General features: G+C 47.2%; 2 protein-coding genes and 2 long non-coding RNA genes across 10 annotated transcripts; 2 read left to right on the top strand and 2 right to left on the bottom strand.

Moving 5' to 3' along the window:
• The first annotated feature begins 1,214 nt into the window (after nucleotides 1-1,214).
• Nucleotides 1,215-4,926, top strand: LOC120674979. The gene is made up of 4 exons (XR_005675209.1): nucleotides 1,215-2,184; nucleotides 2,973-3,425; nucleotides 3,521-3,569; nucleotides 4,208-4,926. It is a non-coding gene; the product is annotated as an uncharacterized LOC120674979 (long non-coding RNA).
• A 687-nt stretch (nucleotides 4,927-5,613) lies between these two features.
• On the bottom strand, nucleotides 5,614-11,057 carry LOC120674968 (protein PHR1-LIKE 2-like). The gene is made up of 6 exons (XM_039956065.1): nucleotides 10,422-11,057; nucleotides 8,315-8,391; nucleotides 8,177-8,231; nucleotides 6,929-6,998; nucleotides 6,717-6,786; nucleotides 5,614-6,143 (listed from the first exon to the last, which is right to left on the bottom strand). Exons 1-6 carry the CDS (start codon nucleotides 10,615-10,617, stop codon nucleotides 5,829-5,831), a joined length of 783 nt encoding a protein of 260 aa, XP_039811999.1. The 5' UTR covers nucleotides 10,618-11,057; the 3' UTR covers nucleotides 5,614-5,828.
• Nucleotides 11,058-13,477: 2,420 nt separating this feature from the next.
• LOC120674912 (retinol dehydrogenase 13-like) lies at nucleotides 13,478-19,314 on the bottom strand. Of its 5 annotated transcripts, none has more exons than XM_039956020.1 (10): nucleotides 18,757-19,314; nucleotides 18,034-18,273; nucleotides 17,883-17,949; nucleotides 17,415-17,443; nucleotides 17,124-17,332; nucleotides 16,870-16,988; nucleotides 14,701-14,805; nucleotides 14,553-14,619; nucleotides 13,926-14,079; nucleotides 13,478-13,817 (listed from the first exon to the last, which is right to left on the bottom strand). In XM_039956020.1, the coding sequence occupies exons 2-10, from the start codon at nucleotides 18,214-18,216 to the stop codon at nucleotides 13,662-13,664; spliced, it is 1,089 nt and encodes a 362-aa protein (XP_039811954.1). In that variant the 5' UTR covers nucleotides 18,217-18,273; nucleotides 18,757-19,314; the 3' UTR covers nucleotides 13,478-13,661. The 5 variants fall into 5 exon arrangements, with proteins under 5 accessions (XP_039811954.1, XP_039811961.1, XP_039811947.1 ...); XM_039956027.1 differs by having other exon boundaries at nucleotides 18,034-18,208; XM_039956013.1 differs by having other exon boundaries at nucleotides 18,034-18,259; nucleotides 18,757-19,313.
• On the top strand, nucleotides 15,405-16,858 carry LOC120674947. 3 transcript variants are annotated; one of them, XR_005675208.1, is made up of 4 exons: nucleotides 15,406-16,164; nucleotides 16,278-16,360; nucleotides 16,467-16,574; nucleotides 16,810-16,858. It is a non-coding gene; the product is annotated as an uncharacterized LOC120674947 (long non-coding RNA). The 3 variants fall into 3 exon arrangements; XR_005675207.1 differs by lacking the exon at nucleotides 16,810-16,858 and having other exon boundaries at nucleotides 15,405-16,184; nucleotides 16,467-16,700; XR_005675206.1 differs by lacking the exon at nucleotides 16,810-16,858 and having other exon boundaries at nucleotides 15,407-16,164; nucleotides 16,467-16,700.
• Nucleotides 19,315-23,009: the final 3,695 nt, after the last annotated feature.

Genomic DNA, 23,009 nt, shown 5'->3' with positions numbered 1-23,009 from the left:
ACGCCCAGAAAGCAAAATCAGGAGCCGTCCTTGAGCCTGGACATGTGTTAGCTGCGATTAGAGCTGTCCGTCATGAACCTAGACGGCTAGACGTGATTAACCATACGGTTGCGATTTATGGCAGCTGCTGCAGCCTGCGCCACACGACAAGTACAGCTATCAGGTCGGTTTCTGGCCAATGGCGTGGGCCCCGGAGTAGCCCGGCCTGGATGACACGTCGGACCAGAAAGAGCTACTAGCTGTGTGTGCCCTGTCCACTTGGCAAATGTTAATTGGCTCCAGCGTATCAGTCCAAGCCTCCTGCCACAAAAAGCGCGATGGCTCTTTCTGCACCTGGCATCTGCTGTGTTCCTCTCTCCTTTGTCCGCCGTGTGCGTCTTGTTTCTTTCCAAGAACAAATTGGCATGTGCAGCTGCTGAAAGCTGACCCAATCCTAAGTTTTGCTGATAAATTTCGTGGAAACAATGTTTTTTTTTCTCGAATTGGATGATGATGTGCAGTTATTCAGTGTTTTTGGCACTCAACAAAACAATGTGTGCATATACATGTTTCATTCTGTCATTACTTTTACTATATGTGTCTGGAGATATTTTGAATTGAAAATGTGGAGAATTATCTCATATAATTTTTACCAATTCAAATTTCCTTCTTTTAAAATACCTGCATCCTACATATATAGTCTACTTAGGGCGTAGGTTGTCTCCCTGCTCCCTTTGCAATGAAAGCGAAGCCGAAGAAAACACCGATAAACACAAGATCTTTCATCAATGCTCACCGAAATTTTCGAGACGAAAACAGGTCCTTTTTATTTCTTCGCCCCATTTTTATGCGCAATTAACGTAACCTGGTCTTGGGTAGATTATTGGCGAACATCTTCACCCCACGACAACAACTGCCTCTTTTGAGAATCTATACCCACTAAAGGACCGATTCAAATTAAGCTACGGCCACATAGAAAATGTCCCCTGCTAAGTAGGAAAATCTTTGTGCACCCAAACAAACACACACAAAAATTCACCTCCATCGAAATCAACGATCCACAGCTCTTCCATGATGGGCTCATACCCATCCAACGGCCTATGTTCTTTGGATCATCCCGCACATCAGACCTCCACCCCCCGCCCTCCCCACTCCGCGCCTCGCGTACGCGCCTCGCGTATGCGCCTCGCGACACGAGTTCGATCCCCATCGGCGCCGATTTTTCCACACACTGAAAAAAGAAATGAAGGGGTAGACCCGCAGCCCTCCCCGCATCGCTCCCTCCCACCGCCGCCTCCTTGCGTCGCTCCCTCCCCGCGCCCCCTCCCACCGCCGCCTCCCCGTGCCCTCCCTACCGGCATGCTCGACGACGGGTATGGCGGCGTCGTGCTCGGCTCCCATGCGATGGGCCGCCTCCGACATCCCAGGCGGAGCGCTCGCGCCCGCCACCGGAGAATGCCCACGCCTGCGTCTGGTGCCGGACAACGCCCACGGACGCCGCCGCCGACGTCGCCCCCAACACCCTCCGGACGGATCTCGGGGCGGCCAGTCCGGGGCAATGAGCCGACGCCGGATCTCGGGGCTGCTGATCTCGGAAGCCGTTGCTGGGCACTTGGTCGAGAGGGGGAGGGGGAGGAGGAGGCCGCCGGGCGCTGCACGGGCGGTTCGCCGGTGGATCTGGGGGCGGCCGGCGTGGGGGCAACGACTCACCGCTGGATCTCAGGCCGTGAGGTATTGAGCGCCGCCGCCGAGGTCTTGGCCGAGAGGGGGAGGGGGCAGAGGAGGCCGCCGGACGCTGGTGGGCAGGGACGGAAGCTGAGTGGCCGCTGCTAGGTGAAGCTGGGCGGCCGCTGCTGGGCGAGGCCGTGGAGGAGCGACGCTAGACCGTGGCGGGTGGGGTGCGAAGCCCTCGAGTCCAGCTGGATTTGGAGGCTGTGGCCCTTTCTGCGCCCGCAGCAATGCCACCTTTGTCGAGGGGCTCGAGGCCATGACCACATCGCACGACCCCAGGGATGCGCGGGCCACCGATGTCGTGCCGGTGCCAGCTGTTCGGCCGACGCCGCCGCGGCAGATCCCGCTAGCGACGATGAGGAGGCGACGACCACCAACAAGGCAACAACTCTGCTTCTACGGTTCTACCTGGCATCCCGTCGCTAGACTAGCAGCACCGAAGGAAGCATCCCAGCCGACTGAGCAACACCGAATGTGAGGCTCATTCCCTCCCAGTTCTTTGTTTTTGATGATTGTATCTGTGCAGTCACAAATAAATGAAGGTAGCAAAGAAATAGAAATTGATCATGTTTTGTACACATGTCTGAATATTACACTTCTCTGCACGAATAAATGTTGCGGTGTAGCAGAGATGCGGATGTTGCGGTGGTTTTGCGGGCACACAAGGAGGGATAGAGTCCGGAACGAAGTTATTCGGGATAGGGTCGGGGTGGCACCAATTGAGGAGAAACTTACTCAGCATCGGCTGAGATGGTTTGGACATGTCCAACGAAGGCCTCCTGAGGCGCCGGTGCGTAATGGGATCCTTGAGCTAGTCGATAATGTAAAGAGGGGTAGAGGTAGACCTAAACTGACGTGGGATGAGTCGGTTAAAAGAGACCTTAAGGATTGGAACATCTCTAAAGAGATAGCTTTGGATAGGAGCGCTTGGAGACTAGCTATCAATGTGCCTGAACCTTGAACTTATTTCTTTCGGGTTTCATCTCTAGCCTACCCCAACTTGCTTGGGAAAAAAGGCTATGTTGTTGTTGTTGTTGTTTGTCTGCACGAATAAATGTTCATGTCATAATGTACAGATGTGGTCCATTTTTTTATATTCTTAATGGATTCCACATATGGTTCAAACTGAATTGTATAAGCCATGAGAAAAATAACATCATTTGTCTCAGTTTGAAATTTATGAGTTGTCTGAAATGCAGATTATAGTACCATGCCACTTTATTCCAATGGCAAGTTAATGATAAGTTTTTCTGCACTCGCAGGGTTGTATCTTCTATTGGAAGATTGGATGAGGATAGATTGATCCTGTTGTGATTGTGTGCTCTACAAAGAAAGGGTGGAAGATGTTGTATATGAATTTGTTTTTTGCCTTTTCTTTGTTAAGAAAGAGAGTGCATTATCCAAATAGAGTAGCAGATTTCCCTAAAAAAATGAGCAGAAAAGGATACAGCGCCACATGCTAATTGCTATTGTTACCTATTGCTTCCGTATTGTGAAGTCCAAAATGCATCTTGTTTGAGCTACATCTCCAATTTGGTTCTGGAGTCACAATAACATCTGTCTGTTTTTGAGTTAGTACTGTTCAATGCAGGCCTCAAGGAAGCACTACTGCACCAAAATGCATGAGTGACAACATTATCTGAACTTCTAATCAAATTTTCCTTCATCAGCAAGCGGCTGCTAGATGTGAATGTTCATGGTTGCTCAGAATTCAAGTGAGCTCTCCTATCTTTTCCTCTTCAAATTTTGATGCAACAAGTTAAAACGTGTAGAAAACTTGCAATTTAATACTCATATTGCTTATTTGCAGAATGTTGCATATATTAAATGACTGCTCTCAGACCTGCATTAAAGCTTTTGTAAGTCCTTGGCTCATTTTTTTTGAGAGATATCTATATAATTAGTTTATATGTTGGTGCAATTTGATGGTTAAGCTAAAAGCTTCATACTTTTTTATGAACAGTACATATGCATCGAGGCTAGATGATTATCTACTCCATTCCGTATGTGTATGCCATTTACACTGGTAAATTAGGAGTTCATACAAACATATTGATAGACACCTGCTGCATGGCATATATGATGAAACCTTGTGGATTAAACCTTGTCAATTGATAGACACCTGCTGCTATAGGTAGATAAGAAAGAGAAAAGAAAATAAAGGGTTTTGTTGCTAAATGCTTAGATTTTGTTTAAAAAGAAGGTGCATGGTACATTTATGTACTTTTAATTTGCATGGATCAAGATTTTGAGTTCTTTTGGGTTTTGCAGTCGTGGGGTTTTACTTTTGTTGATCTCACCTAGATTTGAAGTTAGTTTTTAGCTTAGTCTGAATGTGGACATTTTAGGATTTTCGATTTTGATATGACTTGCTTAGTTTGATGTTCTTTGCTTATCCGTGGCGTTAGCACGGGTGCACTTACTAGTACTTCAATTAAGTTACAGCTGACGTGTGCGTCGTCCAAGTGCGATTCCTTAGAATTACCATCTTTTGCAGGCCAAGCAAGGCACCTCGGTTTCATCTTGAGATGATGATAAGGCTAGCTCTTGCTTACCACTTTGATCGATCTAGTACTAGTTGGAGACGAGCTGGGTCGCTGTCGACAGTAACCCAACGGTTATTGTATTTTGGGATTGGAGGCATCCGGTGCGGGCATCTCCGGCGCGGTGCCGCGAATATTCCCTCGCTGCCCGTCGCACAGGTCACTGCCGGGCGAGCAATGTTGGTTTCCCCCTGGAATGCAATGCAATGCACACTGGCCTGCGGCGTGTGGTGGTGGAGACCGGCCGCGGGTTAATTAATTGGCTGTTACTGTTAGGGCCATAACAAATTGACCTGCATAGCACACGTTAGCATTGCTTGGGACAGTGACGCTGCACGCAAAAGGGACATCCACTTTTGTGATTTGTCAGCCAAGAGAGAGAGGAGAGAGAGGTTGTCATCTGAGTTCAGTTTCAAGTGGTGGCATGCTCTGCAATTTTTTTTTCATGCAAATTTATGCAGAGGAATGAGATTCAGGTCGAGGATATCATGATCAATCGGTTTTCGGAAGTTGCTTGGATGGAAATAATCGAGAAGTAGGCGGTTTATAGAAAATTTGGAAAATTATGAGAAGGGTGAGTTGACAAGTGCAGTTGATTTCGCGTTTTTTGTTTTTTGGAACCCAGCCTGAGAACGTTTTTCATTGCGAGGGAGATTTACGACTTTGCATATTACGTCGCTGTTATATATATGCCAGTGTCTTAGCATCAGCATTTGCAAGCTATCCATCTAATCAGTGGACTTTGACAGTAATCCTTTCTCAAGGGAAAACCTGAACTTCACCATTTTAGCTTTGTTGAAATAGTTCATGTGGAATGTCCGAAAGGAAAACCTTTTATATATAGATTTCCTTATTTGAAAGCTTTGGCGAGCCCACCATTTTGTTATCAACATAGAAATTATTCCATAATACTGTGGATTACAATTCTACTGAAAAAAAAATAGCTCCAACTCTCAACATGTCTTTATGTAAAAACTCTCAGCGCTCATTAAAAATTTGTAAAAAGTTTCTAGTATGGATTTGAAACTTGAGAGTTGCAACTAACAAATAGTGGATTACAAACTCAATACTCATTTTTCGTTGCAACAGTTTTTAACATAATTGTTCCAAAGAAAAAGGAAGTTAAATTGAATGAAGTGATAGTTTCTTTCTGAAAGAAGCCTGCGTGGACTCTGATTTCTGAAGCAGTTGAGACAATTGGACGGTTCAACCATTGGACAATAAGTGGTAACATGTCCCAAGATAAACCGTTTTGCAAACATGTACTAACACAAGGACATGAGTCAACCTTTTAAGTGCGCTAAGGATGCTAGAACCATAATCTCAGACAAAGTTATGATATCAAGAGAGACACTCGTTCTAACACTTCAGGCAGTTCATATGAACATAGGTTTCTTTTGATTGATCAAATAGAAGTTCAGACCCTGCTACCTGGCAGTCAATAGCAAGAGAACAAGTCAGCTACTACAACATTGGACCATAATTTCTCATGTCACTACGATGTTCGATGTTCTTGTCCACATTACTACCAAAGACAAGGAAGCCAGAAATACCCTGAGAATTTGTCTAAACAGCTCAAGAGGACCTCCGTTTGAGCTCAGGTGACTTCTGGAGGAGCATTGGTGAGCCTTCAATGCCCGAGGGGGAAGGCTTGCCTCCTGGACTGTGCGAGTCAATCGAGCTGACAGAGAGCTGATTAAAGACAGAGGAGCTCAATGTGTCCGTGGGACCACACAGAACCCCACCAGGGGATATCTCCGGGAGATTGGGGTCGGAGATGCTGAAACCGCTTGAGGCAAACTGCTCGGTAACCATCTTACATGCACTCTCTAGAATACTATCGATGTACTTCTGAAGTGCTTCCATTCTGATCTGCACACGCTTCTGGACCTGGCCACAGGAAAAACCAGTCAGATACTCCCTCTATTTCTAAATATATGATGTCTATGCCAAGCAAATTAGTTCATGCTGTTCAAGTAGACATTCTTGAAATGTCTTCAAATTTATTTTAACAAGCACAACTGCAGGAATGATTAACAAACACATGCATCTAATTTGCGGTTAAAAGCAGATGAAGGACATGCTCCTTCAGTAAAGATTAGCTTCCAAGCTCATCATTGGCTATCACTTATCAGAGCATGCAGTTTTATTTTCGGAGATTCCCAAATCTTTCAATATCTCATTCTATTAGGGGAGGAACAACACACACACACACACACACACACTCGCGATTCCACATCATTCACATAAAGAATACGCCAAAAAAATTCTAGTCCAAGCTTCATGTCTTAAATCAATGACTGTTTAAAGAAAAACTATTGCACAAAATATTAAAGGCATGTCTTAAATCAAAGACTGTAAAAACCAAAACTATTGCAGAAAATATTAAAGGTGGCATTTTGTTGCCTTACAACATTCAAGGGGTTAACTCAAGAGCAATATAGAACAAACAGTCAGAATTACCTCCACTTGCTCATGCAGTCTCCGTTGCACTTCCATCTGTGCTCTCAGCGCTTCTTTGACTTCTTGACTTCTGCAGCAAGTAATTGTGACAGTACTCTTTCAAATAGCAGAACTAAAGTAAATATTCTAAAAGTATTCATAGTATGCCAAAAAGAAAAGGAAAGAGTAAACAGTTTGATATCTAGAAGATATGAGTAGCTGACGAAGCGTACTCTTTCACATCCTGGGCAGGAACTCTAGGGGATACAGTCATTCCAGTTTGAGCATCTAGAAGATAGGATCCTGCATTTTGGGGAGAAGCCAAAACAGAGCTCAGAAGTTAGCAAAAGAACCAGCCTGACTCTTTCTAGTCTTACTTTACTTTTCAACTTAGAAAAACAGACAACACAAAAACATAGAGTAAAAGCAGTTACATTCCATTTCACAAAAGATATGCATGTGTTTTTCACTAGATATTCCCCATTTTATTAGTTACTAACCAAGTAACCATCCTAACATAATATAACTGCAGGTGAAATATGCAGGACCACAAGCACACACAAAACCTGTGGGAATAAACTGCAGTGAGTGATAATATAAACACCATAGGTATTAGTTCCAACTAAGAACGAGATGGCCTATAGTTTTTCGTTCCACTCTTTCATTGCATGTATGTGGAAGCAATTGGAAGCCTCTATGCGTGTCTGTAATGTGGTGATTATTTCAGAAGCATAAATGCACACTGAATTTTATACAGAAGATAACAACTGAGCTCTCTTTTATTTTCTTGTGATCAAGCCTCAATCAAATTAGAAGAAACATGGCAGTGGATAATTAATACTAAAATAGTAATCCAAACTCTCTGCTATAGTCCCTGTTCATTTTTTCTCTATATTATGTGTAACTTACTAGAAAATGTTCAACCACTATCCATAAAAACAATCCTCCCCATAGACAAGAGATTCTTTTTCGCTCCCCATAATCCCATAATGCTGTAATGTGAACAGTAACAATTTGCCCCTGGCATATTGTAGCTCTACTATAAGTGATTGACCAAACATATACTCCCTCCAGACCGTTCTATAAGGGGTATCACGGTTTTTAGTTTTGGCTGATATATTAGGTGCACATAGGTACTGATTGGCATGCACATGAGATGGTTATTAAAGCATTGGTTCATGGTTTGTTAACTTCATCCATCCATCTAGCTTCTTCTTTCTTCTCCAGTGCATTTTGCTGCATGCATGCATGCATGCAAAACTAATGACACGAGGCATGCGGAATCGACAATGGAATGAATCGTCAGGCAGATGTTGAAGGTATGTAAATTTCTTCTCCGTGCGCCTTATAAAATGTCCCAGAGGGAGTAATAAATAAAGTACATCCATAGAATCTATTAAGTGTATACCCATCGTAATAATGAGGAAGCTAACACAGCAAGACCATCAGCCAAACAGAACCATAATACAAACACAACTTACCATCTTTAGATTGCTCTGAACCCTCTTTACCAGATTGTTTGCCTAATCTGTATTTCTGATCACAACAATAAATGAGCAAACTTTTAAAACATGTTTCATTTCAGACTTGGTCAGAAACAGGTAAGCATGCCAAAGTACCTGAAGATGACTCTTTAGGTGGAATAGCGTAAGCCCCTTGACACCCATTGTTCTCAAGATAGTTTTCGGCGTCGCTTCTGAAAGATTACTAAATCAGTAACTCATTTCATAAATATACTAAAAAGGAAACTTGAAAAAGCATTAGTGTGTTCTAAAATAGTTCAGTAACAACAATCAGCTAGTAGCAATATGGCAATCTAGTAAGGTGCTGAGATGTTTGGATTGTTGGATAAAACTGGGAATGACAATTTAACACGCAAATGGATAACAACAAAGTTGGCATAGGCGATGCTAGTGACTACCACAAAAATCATGGTTTTAAATAGCGGGCTATAGCGATAGCCTTTTTAGAGGATCCCCGCTACGCTATTTGTATTTGTGCCGCTATGGCAGCTATGGACGCTAAATTGGGCTATAGCTACACTAAATGGCGTAGCTTTAACGCCGCTATAGCCTTATCCGTAGCTCAGTGCTACTGTTTTGGTCTTTTGGAGAACTGAATATTTGATGGCATGAATTTTGTTGTATTGTCAACTTAAGTAATGTTCCTGTAACCCTAGAAATATATTTATGTTTATGAAATTCGCTAATTACTATGTTTTTTGCATCTATTACTTGTATTTTTCATGGTTTAGTAGTAAACCGCTATTTGCCATAGCCCGCTATAGCCTCTTAGCCTCGGGAAAAAATATGCCGCTATTTGCCATAGCCCGCTATTTAAAACCATGACGAAAATAAACAATGAAATGGAACTCCAAAATCATTCCTGCACATTTCATTTTATTATCAACAAGACAAAACTTGATTTTGAATCTTTGGTATCTATAGCTCAATTTACTGGCCAATTTGGTGCTAGAATTGACACTGAATGAAACAAAAAAGCATAGAAGAACAGACTCTAGCTTGCACATGTTTAGGAAAATATAGTCACAAATAAGAAACCGAAATCATAGAACCTCACTTGCACACTTCTTCCCTAAATCAAACATGGACCAGTGTTACATCAAACAGTAAGAAGCTTTTTTTTTCCACATAAAAGGACAGCCACTACTTCCTGAAGGCAACATGTCAGTTAGATAATGCTACATAAAAAGAACACCATCATGAGGTCCAAACTACACCAAATAAAATCTGCAATTTGTCATTCCTCACTTGTTTTATATGTACAAAGAAGCAACATAATAATGAAACATTGCTTTTGGAACAGAGACCTTTCAATCAAAACATACCCAGGAAATACACGGATTCACTCGAACCATTTGAAATTTTTTTCAGATCAGCCTGTGCAGTCAACTGCAGATACGCTGCAATCGATAAGCATGAATGGAAACCACTAATTTCAATGCTATGCTCAAATCTAGACTCTGGAACTGAAAATACAACCTAAGGACACTAACTAAAGTGCATAAAATCAATTTAAGTCATAGCAAAACAATCAGAATCCAACTCCTTGTAGCCTAAAATATTGATAAGAAAGAACTTGTTACAGCCGCAAATATGCAAGAGCCAAGCTTACACCTACTAGAAAGTACTTGGAGAAAATGTACCAGTGTTCTGCTTATCGCCACAGATAAACTTCCAGTGGCAGCATTTAGTTCCAAATCTACACCGCAAGCCTCACGACATTGCCATCAAAACTTTATGAGGACAGGCCACCATACTTCGCCACAATGCCTTTCGAATTCGGACAATAACCGGTCCCAGAAACATCCCCAAATGCAGCAGAAATCACATATCCGATGCCCACTCCATCTCAGTTCCCAAACATGAAAGCAGTTAAAACTCCTTCATGCACGCCCCCAATACAATCCTACCTTTATCAAAAAGGTGCAATACTACCTCGCAGTCTCGCACACGCTAAATCTGGCAGCCGAAGATGAAAGCACAGACGCATTGTTTCTAACTTGATCAAGGAAAGATAAAATCTTTCCGATAATTTTAGCGCGAAGAGTCCCAGTCCCGCCCAAATCGTCATTCCCCAAGTAGTAAGAACCTCGCCATTCGCCAAGACCAAGGAGCCCACCCATGGAGGCACCTACAATAGCCGCTCATTGCTTTCCAATGCCGATGCCAAGGAGAGACAGGGAGGAGAAAGAGGACGGCTCACTCTCGGGCCCGCCGAGCTGAGCGACGGCGTCGACGAAGCGCTCGTGCAGGTCGGCCGTCCAACGCAGTCTCGGCTTGGGGTCTGCCGTCAACACCAGGCTCGGCCCGCCCGGGCCGCCGCCGGCGCCGGAGCGCGGTGCCCCATCGCCGGGCGCGGGGCCGTCTGGGCGGTGGTGGATCAGACCAGGCAGGAACATCTCCTCCTCCTCTGTCCCTCCTGCTGCTCTCCTCAACAACAGAAAGAGGAGCGACAGGGCCTTCTACTCCTTCCTCCCCAAAAGCGAAGGATCCAATACAAGGAAAAAGTCCCTCGGCTTTCTCTCTCCCCTTTCTTGCTTGTTCTTACTTCTCTGCTGCCACTGCCACTTTCCACTGGCAGCGACTCTCTCTCTCTCTCTCTCTGCCCCCTCGTGAATTGTGAGTTCTGGTGGCTGCGGCTGGAAGGCTCGCATTAGGCCTCCTCCAATGGTTAGAGACAACTACTAGCTCAAAGTAGAAGAGAGAGGAGGAAACGGGTACGCTTGAGCAGATTGAAACTCGTGCTGTGAGAGGAATGGGTCTCGAAACATGTGCGAGACTGGCTCTTCCTGCGACGCTAGCTCATAGAATCAATGAATAAAAAACTCTATGAGCTAACTAAACAGTGACCATTGGAGGAGGCCTTACATTATTGCCGTAATGATGCTTGTTAGTGCAGAGCAATGTCCTTTTCCGACACCGCTGATGGAAAATTACATCTGACTTAAATGTCTGGTTAGTCAGTAGAGCCATCATCATCTCAAAGATATAAACAACACAGCTTTTAAAATGGTTTCTTTGTCTCGTTTGATTGGAGTAGAATGAAATCCTGAGTTGTTGGTGACTGCACAATCATTGGGGCATGGAAATTTCATCAGCCTTTTGGCTTTTTGTACTTGTGCTTCTCACTCATCCCTGTCTCTCTCATCCCTCTGCTGCTGTTTGGTCAGGCCAAATTGGGCTCAATTAATTAATAAATTAATCAGATCTCTTTTTCTTAAAATAAAAGCTAGTGGATGGCGGCACATGCGAGGGCTCAACCTGAACTGATGCTGATGGGTGCCTCCTCTTCAATTATATAGTCTTTTCTTTTTCCATTTTCTATTAGGTTCCTTGCTTGCAAAATATGGTCTTGCACATGCTCATGTCTAAATCCAAACGTCACTATGCTTTCCTCATAGAGAAATCAAGAAACCGTGTGGGCTTCTTATTTAGTATGTTGGGCCGGATCACACTTCAACTTAGACTTGCATGGCCCATTAAGAATGGGCCAAAAATAAGTATTTAAAGAATATATGTTTGCTAACCCGTTCAAATTGTAGTTCGTTTGACTTTTTTGACTCTAAGTTTGGCCACTCGTCTTTTTCAAAAAGTTTGACATAGACCTTTCATAATAGTAGCTTGCAATAAAGGATCTTGCTCGATTACTGGCTTCCTAAATAGCATGCTATCACATTTAGTGGAGGCATCCCAAAAACTCAAAGGCAGCTATAGCGTCATTATAGCAGCTGTTCAAAAACTCCCTCCATCTAATTTTGATAGATATATTTCAAAAACTCAAATGTTCAAAAATGATAGCTATACTCCTTCCGTATAGGATTTAGATGTAGTTTTGGACAAAGTTTGAGTCAAACATTGGAATATAAATCATGAATAACTTTTAAATTATTGAGTTTGAAAATGTGAAAATTATATGAATAGATTTGTCTTAAAAAACACTTTCATAAAAATATACATATATCACTTTTCAACAAATATTTTTATAAAAATAAGCAGTTAAAGTTATGCTTTGAAGACCATGTCGCTGTCCTAAACGTCATCTATTTTCTATATGGAGTATTTGCTATTGGCATGAGTTGTAGTAATAAATAACACTAGTAACGAGGAGTTTCCGGTTAAAATATTGGAGGACCAATAAAAAAATCTATGTTGCATTTATTAGATTGATAAACACATTTGATGCCTTCACTCATTGCGCCATATGGAAATATATCTACCAAAATTGGATGGAGGGAGTAACTAACAAGTTTACCTTAAAAAATCACCTTATGAATGTTGGCCGTCGACATGCTGCGCAGACCACCTTAGTTTTCTTATCTTAGAAAAATGAAGCAACTGAAATGGACCCTTTACCTAAAAAATGTGATATAATTTCTCAAAAAGATAATGTGACACAAGTTTAGGCACACTGCTACTGCATGTTACTTTATTGCTAATTTGGACTATGCTGGGTAAATTATTAGGCATAAAGGAATAACTGCAGCTCAATATCACTTAATCAGGAGTCCCCTTTCGTTCCATCAAAAAATTTTTCTCAGCTAATTGGGTGTCCTAAACAGCTCTCTGCATATGCCAATCCTATGCGTTTCCGTTTTAGCTAAGGTCACAAAAGGAGCTGGTCGCTAGACCATGCTTAACAAGTACTCCCTCTGTCCTCAAATATAAGTCATTTTGGGATTCAAAATTTGTCCTCAGATATAAGTCATTCTAGGATGAGTGTGGACCCAACCATCTTAATTATGCATCATTTTCGGGTCTTTCCCAATAAAAAGATGTGCACACAACCATGTAAGTAGAGGTACATGTGAGGGAAGTGCATGAGAAAAGGCATGCTAATTTAATTAGCACATTTTCGATGCTTAATAATTAGAAGTAGGAGAGTCTTTTTTACACAACCATAATCTATCATAAAAACTCTAGAATGACCAAAAAAAGACAGAGATCAATAGGTTTACTATTGGACAGAAAGGCACACGAAAAATAGCCCAATTGTCCAAATCCAAGTTTGAACAGCCACCTACTTACCATCGCCACCTCTTCAGCCCCACCCTTCGCCCCTTCCTGAACAATTCCTTCTCTTGCCCCACCTACTGCCACACCCTACTAGACGTCCTCGGCTGTCCGGCCTCACCACCCACACCGTACCACCACCGCCAGCTCGGCCACACCCCTAGCTATCCTCTCTGAAGCAAGCGGCATTGGATTCCCACATCCCCCAACCCTAACCCAACCCCGAACACAAACCTTTAACAACTCTGATTTACCGGCGAAGGGTTAATAGTCTTGGGAGTGAGATAATGCGTGGAGCAGCAGATGCCGCATTGTTCGTTGCTATCAGGAGCAGCGCGCGGGTGTTTCATTGCACTACAAGGGCGGGCCAAAATCGACCATACAAAAGAAAAAATCACAGCATGCCAGAGTTATGAGGTTTTCCGTATTCCTTTTAACCGTTCCCAAAATCGCCTTCTCTAAGCTGCAGATCCTTGAACACCGCCCATGATTCTGCCCACAGCTTCTTGGCTACTTCCGTGTGGTACGACAGTCGGGAGGATCTGATAGTTCTCCCTTTCCCACCGAAGAAATACTTCCCAGATTCTTCCTGAAAGTAACATTGTGGAATTACAGAAATTCGAAGTTAGTACCAAATGCTATTGCATCATTTTTTGTGAAACGGTGAAAGCTCTGCGGGATAGAACGACAAGCTTACAGGCGGCGCCAAAGCAGCATCAAGGACGGAACCAACTCCGGTACCAGGTTCCTGCAGGAGATTCAGGAAGCGCAGAACAAAGAACGCAAACCACGAAAGACACTTGGGAAGCTCTCGCATGATCTTTGTTTCCACAACACCAGGATCAGCAGCACTAAAAACATGAAATATAGCAGTCGTATGAAGCATGTTAGATAACAATTTGGTACCCAGTGGATGAATGAGAACATTGCTAAAGCTTTACGTTAAGTAAGAGATACAGAGTACTGAAACATTAGGATGAGCTTTCCTATCTATCTTTTTACAACAAAGATTAAAAAAAACTATATTCTCTAATTGAATAATATACTCCAATTGTTCCATAACATCTGAAACAGAAAGGTCTTCCTCTGTGGTTAAAGAACAAACATCCCAGTAAAGATGGTATAATTACAGTATGGTGGTCCATTTAGAGTCTAAAGGGTGTAGCCTAATGGGTAGTGAGACTCTATTATCCTAAAAATGTTCAAGCAAATAAAGGGTCCTATACCTTTAGTGATAGTAAAAACAATGTTTGCCAGGACAAACGGAACAATGCAGTTTTCAGATAACAAAATAAAACCATGACAGAAGATCGATGGTGCATACATGACAGAGACGGCAGATGATATGTGAAGCTGTCGATGAAGCTCATATGAGAACATCAGTATACAAACTGCAATAACTCAAATGAATTTACAAAAGTTAGGATAGAATTACATGAAGCATATTAGAAAATTGAGCCAAACAGACTCACGTTTGGTATACTCATAAGTAGAAGCTAAGGAGTAGCTTTCTCCTACTGAACACGGACCAAATTTCATCCCTCTCAATGCATCCTCAGACACATCAATACCTGATACTGCATAGGAAAAAATTGCACATTTTATCAAACAGTATATCTTGGTCTTGGAGTGAGAGAAAGAGAAACAAGTACAATGGTAATATATGATCTATCCAACATGCAAACTAAGCTTTCCATTTCCATTGAGCACCATGTATGAGTTACTGCTAGATGGGATGCCATGGTGAACAAATGGCACAAGTATATATAAATTTCGAAAAAGCAGAGCCAGTTATGCGGCTAGCAAGATTTGAACCAGGACACAACCATATACAGGAAGCACTAGCAAAACAACAAAGGAAAATGGATAACATGGAACATAACATGGAAACTTGTATAATAGGATATCTTTTGTTAATGCAGTGCTTCTGTTGAACAATGGTTCAGAAATAGTTCAAAGTTTGTTAGAACAAATAATGAAACTTAACAGTTGACACTTACCACATCCAGGGGCGGAGGACCTGTTATGGCCCAGTATGGCGCGCGCCATACCTAAGCCCAAGCCCAACATTTTTTTTCTCAACCCCACGCTGCATTCCGCCCGCCGCCCGCCCCGCAGCAGCCTCCGCGCCGCAGCCGCCGCCTGCCTCCGCGCCCCGCCTCCACGCCTCCGCGCCGCAGCCGCTGCCTGCCTCCGCCGCCCCGCCTCCGCGCCGCAGCCACCGCCTGCCTCCGCGCCGCGCCTCCGCCTTCCCCAACCCGTCTCCCCCGAGCTCCGATCCGGCATCGCGCGTAGGGGAGGAGGACCGGTCGGCTCGCCGCCATGCTGAGCTCCCCAAGGTCTTCTTCGCCTCCTCGACCCCCTCCTCGCGCCGCGCGGGGGCACTGCGCCGGCTGCTCTCCTCGCCGGCCTTCTCCGCGGCCTGCCCCCTCTTCGGCCTCGTCGGCTTCCTCACCGCCGACCTCACCCCCTCCACCTCCCTGTCCGCCGCGCGTAGCTGCTGCCCGGACTCCTCCCGCCTGCTCTCTGTCTCCGTCGCATGGGACCGCCGCCCCGGGGATGTCTCCGGCACGGGCTCCGCGGAGATCCCGGTCCACCTCGCCACCGAATCGCGCGGCCGGCACAAGGTCATGGCCTTCGTTGGGATCTTGACCGGGTTCAGCAGTCCTCAAACTTCATGGCCGCCTTGTTCACTAGTTGAGGGGTCGCTTGAAATAACTGTCCGCTTGCTCCTGCAGCGGAGTACATGAGCTTGCCGGCGAGCCAGTACTCGGTGCTAGACGCGGAGCGCATCGAGCACGCCGACGACTCCACCTTCCGATGCTACGTATACCGCTTCCGCTTCTTCGCGCTCGAGGTCTGCCCCGTCCTCCTTGTCCGCGTCGACGAGGAACCCAACAGGCAACGGCTGCTGCATTCGCCTCCTCTCCTGTAAGGTACCATTCAGCAAATACAGGTTATGCTTCTTATAGTGTTTTTTCATAGTCTAAAATAAACTATTTAATCCTTGTTCCAGGATACAATTGACATGATTTGCTGTGCGATGCAGCTTCCATGGTGAATAGGGTTTTCTGCAGCAGCACTAAACAAGATTCAGCTATTCAACAGCTTACATCAGATACTACAATAGAGGTATTGCACTCTCAAGGTCCCACCTTACATGGTTGAATCATCATTGAATTGAACACAATCAGCTTATATTTCATTGGCTGACTTCTACTAACCCTTTACTCATCAGTGTCGCTGCAGGTTTGCATCATTATGAACTATTGAAAATTGGCAAACTTTATGCTGGCAAGGAAACCACCATCCATTTTTCTCCTTTCTATCCCATGCAGTGAAACAGGTACAAGTTTCCTCTTATCTTCTTATCTTACATTACCTAGCAAGCAGTTCCAGATTATTTTATTTTATGTGCTAGCTTCTCGACGCATAACAGCATCAATATAGAACTTAACTTTTAGTTCTGCCCCTATCAATTTTGTTAATCGAAGTAATGTTGTATAGCTAACCATGGCTAGCTTTTTCAATAAATTGTAAATGAATTTGATGGTGGACGATGTAAAATTCCTGATGGACAGAAGCAAAACTCTATAAATACACCGCCATACCTAAATTTTTGGTCGTCCTCCGCCACTGACCACATCTGTGTGTGAAAGATGTTAGATTAACCACTCGAGAAGGTAATGAGCTGTTCTTCAGCAATGGTAAAAGAATGCTCGTCAGGATGAAGGGACCAATGTAGTTGGTCTGTATCATCCTGAAATTTGCATGTAGTAAGGTTTAGTTAACCACTAATGGAAGAACAAAAATGTAATGCTGAAATAAAGAAAAAAACATATATTGATAGCACAACACTAGTCTTTTTGCAAGAAAAACCAAGGGAAGCACCTACTCATCAAGCCCGTCCCTGGTTACTCGATGCGACTTTGCTAATATGCCGGCATTATTAATCAAAAGCTGGATAGCAGGCTCTGAATTTGTCTCCTGAATCCACTGCTTCAGAGAACTTCCAAACTTCTTTATTGACTTGTATGATGCCAAGTCAAGTTGAAATGCTTCAAGACGGGCATCTGGTTGTTGCCTCTGAATTTCTTGAACAGTCTGTTTCACAGAGAACAGCAATGATTACATCAGTAAATAATAGCATAGTATACAACTAGCGCAAACACAATACATATAATACCTCATATAACAACTGCGTGGAACGTCCAGCTGAGAAAGAATAGAAGTGCATACCGATTCAGTACACTAACATGGATGAATAAATCCGACAAGAGCAAAAATCCAGGCAAATTTCTAGTAGAGTGACTGTAGCAAGAGTACAAATGAATAAACATGGAACACAATCTAGAACAGAAGAGCTGCTAAACCTAGTGCAATCAACTGATGGACAATGATATTGAATACATTAGGTGCACAGATTCATTGAGGGTCATGGCCACCATACCACCAAGAAAAGGACAATCTCTACTCAGATGTTCTTGCTGAAGAATCAGTGCAGAAGGTTTTGCAAATTCAGCAACAAATAAAGAACAAAAAGCAATAAGAAAACTAGTTCTTTTTCTCGCTAAGACTCGGTGTCCTTGGCAATACACAGGTGCAGTGCAGCGCACCTGTTCGACAGAATGCGCAGGCCACACAACTCACTCACCGAGCACGACGTGGTAGCCCTCCTGCGCCAACGCCATTGCCGCCGCCCTGCCCAGCCCCGAAGTCGCCTGAAATCACCACAACGGGAGACGCCGTCATGCGGAGAAAGACAGAGAGGGGGGGCACACGCATGCACGTGGCGGGTGTATTACCCCGGTGACCACGCAGATGGGGCGTCGGCCGGCACCGGGCCGCGGTCGCCGGAGGCCAGGGGTGGACGCGGCCCGGCTGCGGAGGAAGACGAGGAGGTAGGAGTGGAGGAGGGAGATGCTCCAGAGGACGGCCATGCGCCAGAACTGCGGCGAGCAGACCATGCGGAGCGCCTCGCTGTCCATGGCGGCCGGTCAGTTACCGTGGACTCGATCCACCAGCGGTCAACTGTAACCAAATTGCTATGCACAGATCACAGATGAATTTCTAGCGATCAATCTTCACCGGATTAGTTAGAATATTTTATTTGCAAAAAAAGAAAGAGAAAGCAAGCATAACTGCTCTCCGGCATGCACCTCTGACCTCTATTTTTTTACGGACTAGTTGCTACGAGAGCTAAACACATCAATTGATCTGAAATATGAGTTTTAGATGCTGCGCCATGCACACTGATGCATGGTTGATGTACTTCATGCAAAGGTCTCCCCTAATTCCTAATTCTCTAACTGGGCAAAAAACTAACTGTAGCCAAGAATCACTACGAAAAAAACAAAAACATACAACCATGGTCGCCAAGGGAAGATCAAGAAATGATGTTGACAGGTGAGCAAAAAATTCCAGAACATATTCGTGTCTTAGAAAAATTTCACAGTTAGTCCTTATATAGAGTTATAGATCTTTCAGTGCAGCAAAAAAAAAGATTTAGTTGTGTCCTGTTTACGTACCTGGTTGAATTGATCTTCCTTTAAAATTCTTGTCTGTCTCCCTGTGATACAGAAATAATTGCCGAAGTGATCTTCCCTTTTAACTCTCGTCTCTCTACTGTGGTGCAGAGATAATTGCTGAAGTGATCTTCCCTTTAGAGTTGTGTTGCATGAAACATCAATTTACAAATCAACTATATAGTTGTGTGTGTTTTTCTGTCAATTGCTGTCAGATAACTGAATTTGGATGAAAATGCATTAAAGATCCCTTTTTCACATTGAAATAAACCAATCAACACCCAAGCATAGCTCATTTGGCGAAAATGTATTTTTCCCTTCAGATTTTTTTTGCGAAAGGGGGATATCATATTGTTGGTGTATATGTGAGCCCATGTATAGAGGCCCATGTATAGGAACTATATATCCCACCCATCCAGGGTTTGGAGGAATACATCTCATTATACTCTCCAACATGGTATCATTTGCTTAGGCTTGGCGTCGTGGACAGAGGAGGGGCCGGAGAGACCCGCGGCTCTCCCTCGGTGGCGGAGAGAGTCGCGGCCTGAGACGCCATCCGCCGAGTCACCATGGCATGGATATGCCGAGGATCCCGATGGACGATTGGCGGGTGGTACACCTCCAGCTCGACACGGGAGCGAGTCGGCGGAGGCGGAGGCGGCGGGGGCTCCGGTGTAGATGGCGGCGGCGACGGCTCTGGTGTAGGCGTCGCAGGAGCCTCCGGAGCCGGAGGCGGCGCCGGTGTCGGCGCCGACCGACGCCGGTACACCTGCAGCGGCTGAGCGTACCGTGGCGGCGCCGGTGGCCGCGCCGAGTGACGCTGGTACACCTGCACCGGCTGAGCATACCGTGCAGGTGCAGGACGAGGCACCAGGGCCGCGCGTGGCGTAGCAGGGGACCCCGGGGCCGCGCACGGCACGACAGGAGGTCCGGGGGCCGCGCGTGGCGCGACTACAGGCACCGGGGCCGCGCATGGTGCAGTAGGGGTCACCGAAAGCGGTGTCGGTGCACCGGGAAAACCTGCAGGGAAAGGGCAGACAGGTAACGGTGGCTGAACCACCGGGTCAGTCGGAAACAGAGACTCCAACTCGGGTTCAGGAGAAGGTGTGGAGGAGGTGGAGTTGGGGAAATCCGACTCGTCAAAGACGATGTGTCGGGAGATCAGGATGCGGCGAGAGGTGAGGTCAAAGCATCGGTACCCCTTGTGGTCAGGGGAGTATCCAAGGAACACACAACAAGTCGAGCGGGGTGCCAGCTTGTGAGAAGCGGTGGCGGAGGTGTTAGGGTAACACGCACACCCGAAGACCCGAAGGTGGTCATAGCGAGGAGGGGTACCGAAGAGGGCGTGGTGTGGAGTGGGAGCAGGAGAAGCGCGTAGGTGGCGGTGTGGAGGCTCTCGGCCCAGAAGCGCGGGGGCAGAGAGGCCTGGATCAGAAGGGTGCACACGACGTCGTTCGTCGTGCGAATCATCCGCTCAGCCTTGCCGTTCTGAGGAGAGATATACGGACAAGACATACGCAGCTGAACACCCCGAGAGAGGAAGAAAGAACGAGAAATGGAGTTGTCGAACTCACGCCCGTTGTCACACTGGACGGCCTTAACGGTGAGGCCGAACTGAGTGGACACCCAGACAAAGAAGTGGAGAAGGGTGGGGAAGGTCTCAGACTTGGCCCGCAACGGAAAGGTCCAAGAGTAGTGCGAGAAATCATTGACCACCACCAGATAGTACTTATAACCAGAGAGGCTAAGAACAGGAGAAATCCACAGGTCGCAGTGAATAAGATCGAAGGCATGCGTCGCATACGAAGAAGAAGAGGAAAAAGGAAGCCAAACATGACGACCGAGCTGGCACGCATGGCAGAAGTGCTCAGCAGGAGCCCTAGTACCAGGAACATCGGTACTACGATTGAGCTGAGCCAGAACATCGCGGCCAGAGTGACCAAGACAGCGGTGCCAGGTGGTGGAAGACGGCGTCGCGGCAAAAGCGGCAGACCAAGACGGCCAGGGCGAAGAAGAAGGCGAGAGTGGTGCAGCGGAAGAAAGAAGGCGAAGGGTGTAAAGGGGCCCCGTGCTGTCACACCGGAGTAGCGGACGCCGGGAGGCCGAATCCTTTACAATGAGGCCAAAAGAGTCAAACTCGATGGAACAAGAATTGTCTAAACTGACGAATGGAAAGAAGGTTATGAACCATCTGAGGAGCAACAAGGACATTGGGAAGACGAAAAGAGCCAGGAGCAGAACCCACGGCGGTGACAGGAAGGCAAGACCCGTCACCAACCATGATGTAAGAAGGACAAGAGGGGTGTGGGGGTCAGACAGAAGAGAGGATACCGGCATGTGGGGTGGTGTGGAAGGAGGCACCCGAGTCGGCGATCCACTCGGTGCTGACCGGCGGCATCTGACCCGTGGCACTGAAGGACTGCGCTAGTGCGGCCTGGTCCCACCCCCCAGGCCAGGTCGGCTGCTGGATTGGTGGAGCGAGCGGGGTCCAGAACGGCGTGAACAGGGGAGCAGCGGCGGCGAGCATGGCCGCCGGCTGAGGACGAGGGCCCCCCTTGACCCTGAACCGGCCACATCGGGATGCAACCTGGCCATGGGGCGCTGAAGGATGGCCAGGGCGTACCTCCAGGACCAGTAGCAGGAGTGGGAGCTGGAGTCGGGTCTGGAGTGCCCCGAGCACCACCACCACGTCCGCTCCGCCGACGACGCCCTCGGCTTCCCCCACCTTCGGTCTGGCCAGTGAGAAGAGCACCAAGGAGAGGGTAGGGCACGTGCAGGGGCGCGAGCACCGCGGTCGTCACGAGCGCGGGCGCGTGCACGGGAAGTCTGGCAGTAGGGGCGTGCGCGGCGGGCGCGGCGGCCTGCGTGGCCTGCACAGCGGCGAGGGAGGCGGCGGCCCGCGCGGCCTGCGCGGCGGGCGCGACGGCGCCGCCAGGGACGCCGGTTCCCAGAGCAGGGGAGGTCGCGGGCGGGCGCTCGAACGCCACCGGACGCGGGGACCATAGAGCAGGGGAGGTCGCGGGCGTGGCAGCCGCGACATCCGTAAACTCTGGGCTCGTGCAGCGAACCGCAGCGGTCTGCTCGATAGGAGTAAGCGCGTCGAGCTCGCGTCGCAGGGCACGCCAGGCCGCAGCGGCAGCCTGGGCGGCGGCGGCAGGGGCCGCACCCACACCCACGCCCATGGCGGGAGCAGGGGAGGTCGCGCATGGCCACGGCGTGGAGCAGCCTGCGGCGCAGAGCGGCGGCCGTCCAGGCGCGGGGTTGGTGGCCGCGCATGGCCACGCGCGGAGGGTGGCCACGCGCCAAGGCCAGGCTTAGCAGCCGGCGGCAGAGCAGCAAGGCGCTCATGGTCAGGCGCACACGCGCTCGCAGCAGCAGCAACGGCCGGCGCCAGGAAGGCGGCCGTGAGGACCGGCGCGCTCGCGGTGCTAGCAGCAGCGGCCGGTGCCAGGAAGGCCCCCCCCCCCCCCCGCGCATGCCAGCAGGGGCGGTGGCGGCCGGGGGCTGGGCGGGCCGAAGCAGGGGCCAGGAGGGCGGCGCGGTTGGAGCAAAGGAAGAGGGGGTCTCGGCGTTCGGCGGCGACGGCTGGGTGGCGCCCAGAACAGAGGAGGTCGCGCCCCCTGGGCGGCGGCGGCAGGGCCAGACAGGACCGCGGCGGTCGGCGGCCACGCGCCCAGAGCAGGGGTGGAGGCGGCGGCCGGCGTCCACGCGGGGGCGTGAGCAGGGCCAGCAACAGGGGAGAGAGGAAGGGGAAGGAAGGAGGAAGCGGAGGGAAGGGGCGGCGCCGCCGGCGGCGGCTGCGAGGGGAGGGAGGAGAGAGGAAACTCTAACCCTAGGCTAATGATACCATGTAGGAGAGAATAATGAGATGTATTCCTCCAAACCCTAGAAGGGTGGGATATATAGATCCTATACATGGGCCTCTAGATGTGCCTCTATACATGGGCTCACATATACACCAACACATCCAAGTAAACACACATGCATACAGAGGCTGGAGACATCACACAGTTCACCATGCCCTACAGTTGCTTAATCTTGGCTGGTTCATGGCTTTTTTTTTTACAATTCAGTCGTGTTTCAGCTGGTTTATGATTAGTTTTAACTTTGAAGAAAATGGGCGATAAAACACATTCAGGACCAGCTGAACATTCTCACGGAGCCAGCTTGAGGCTAGACAAAATCCCATTTAGGCATACTACTACTCCAATATTCAGTTATCATTTTAGTTTTCTTGGTGGGAGACTTGCATGTCT

Source organism: Panicum virgatum, chromosome 2K (assembly GCF_016808335.1).
Source record: "Panicum virgatum strain AP13 chromosome 2K, P.virgatum_v5, whole genome shotgun sequence".
Taxonomy (NCBI): domain Eukaryota; kingdom Viridiplantae; phylum Streptophyta; class Magnoliopsida; order Poales; family Poaceae; genus Panicum; species Panicum virgatum.
Note: the sequence above shows the minus strand (reverse complement) of the source record. Positions and strands in the feature narration are given on the sequence as shown.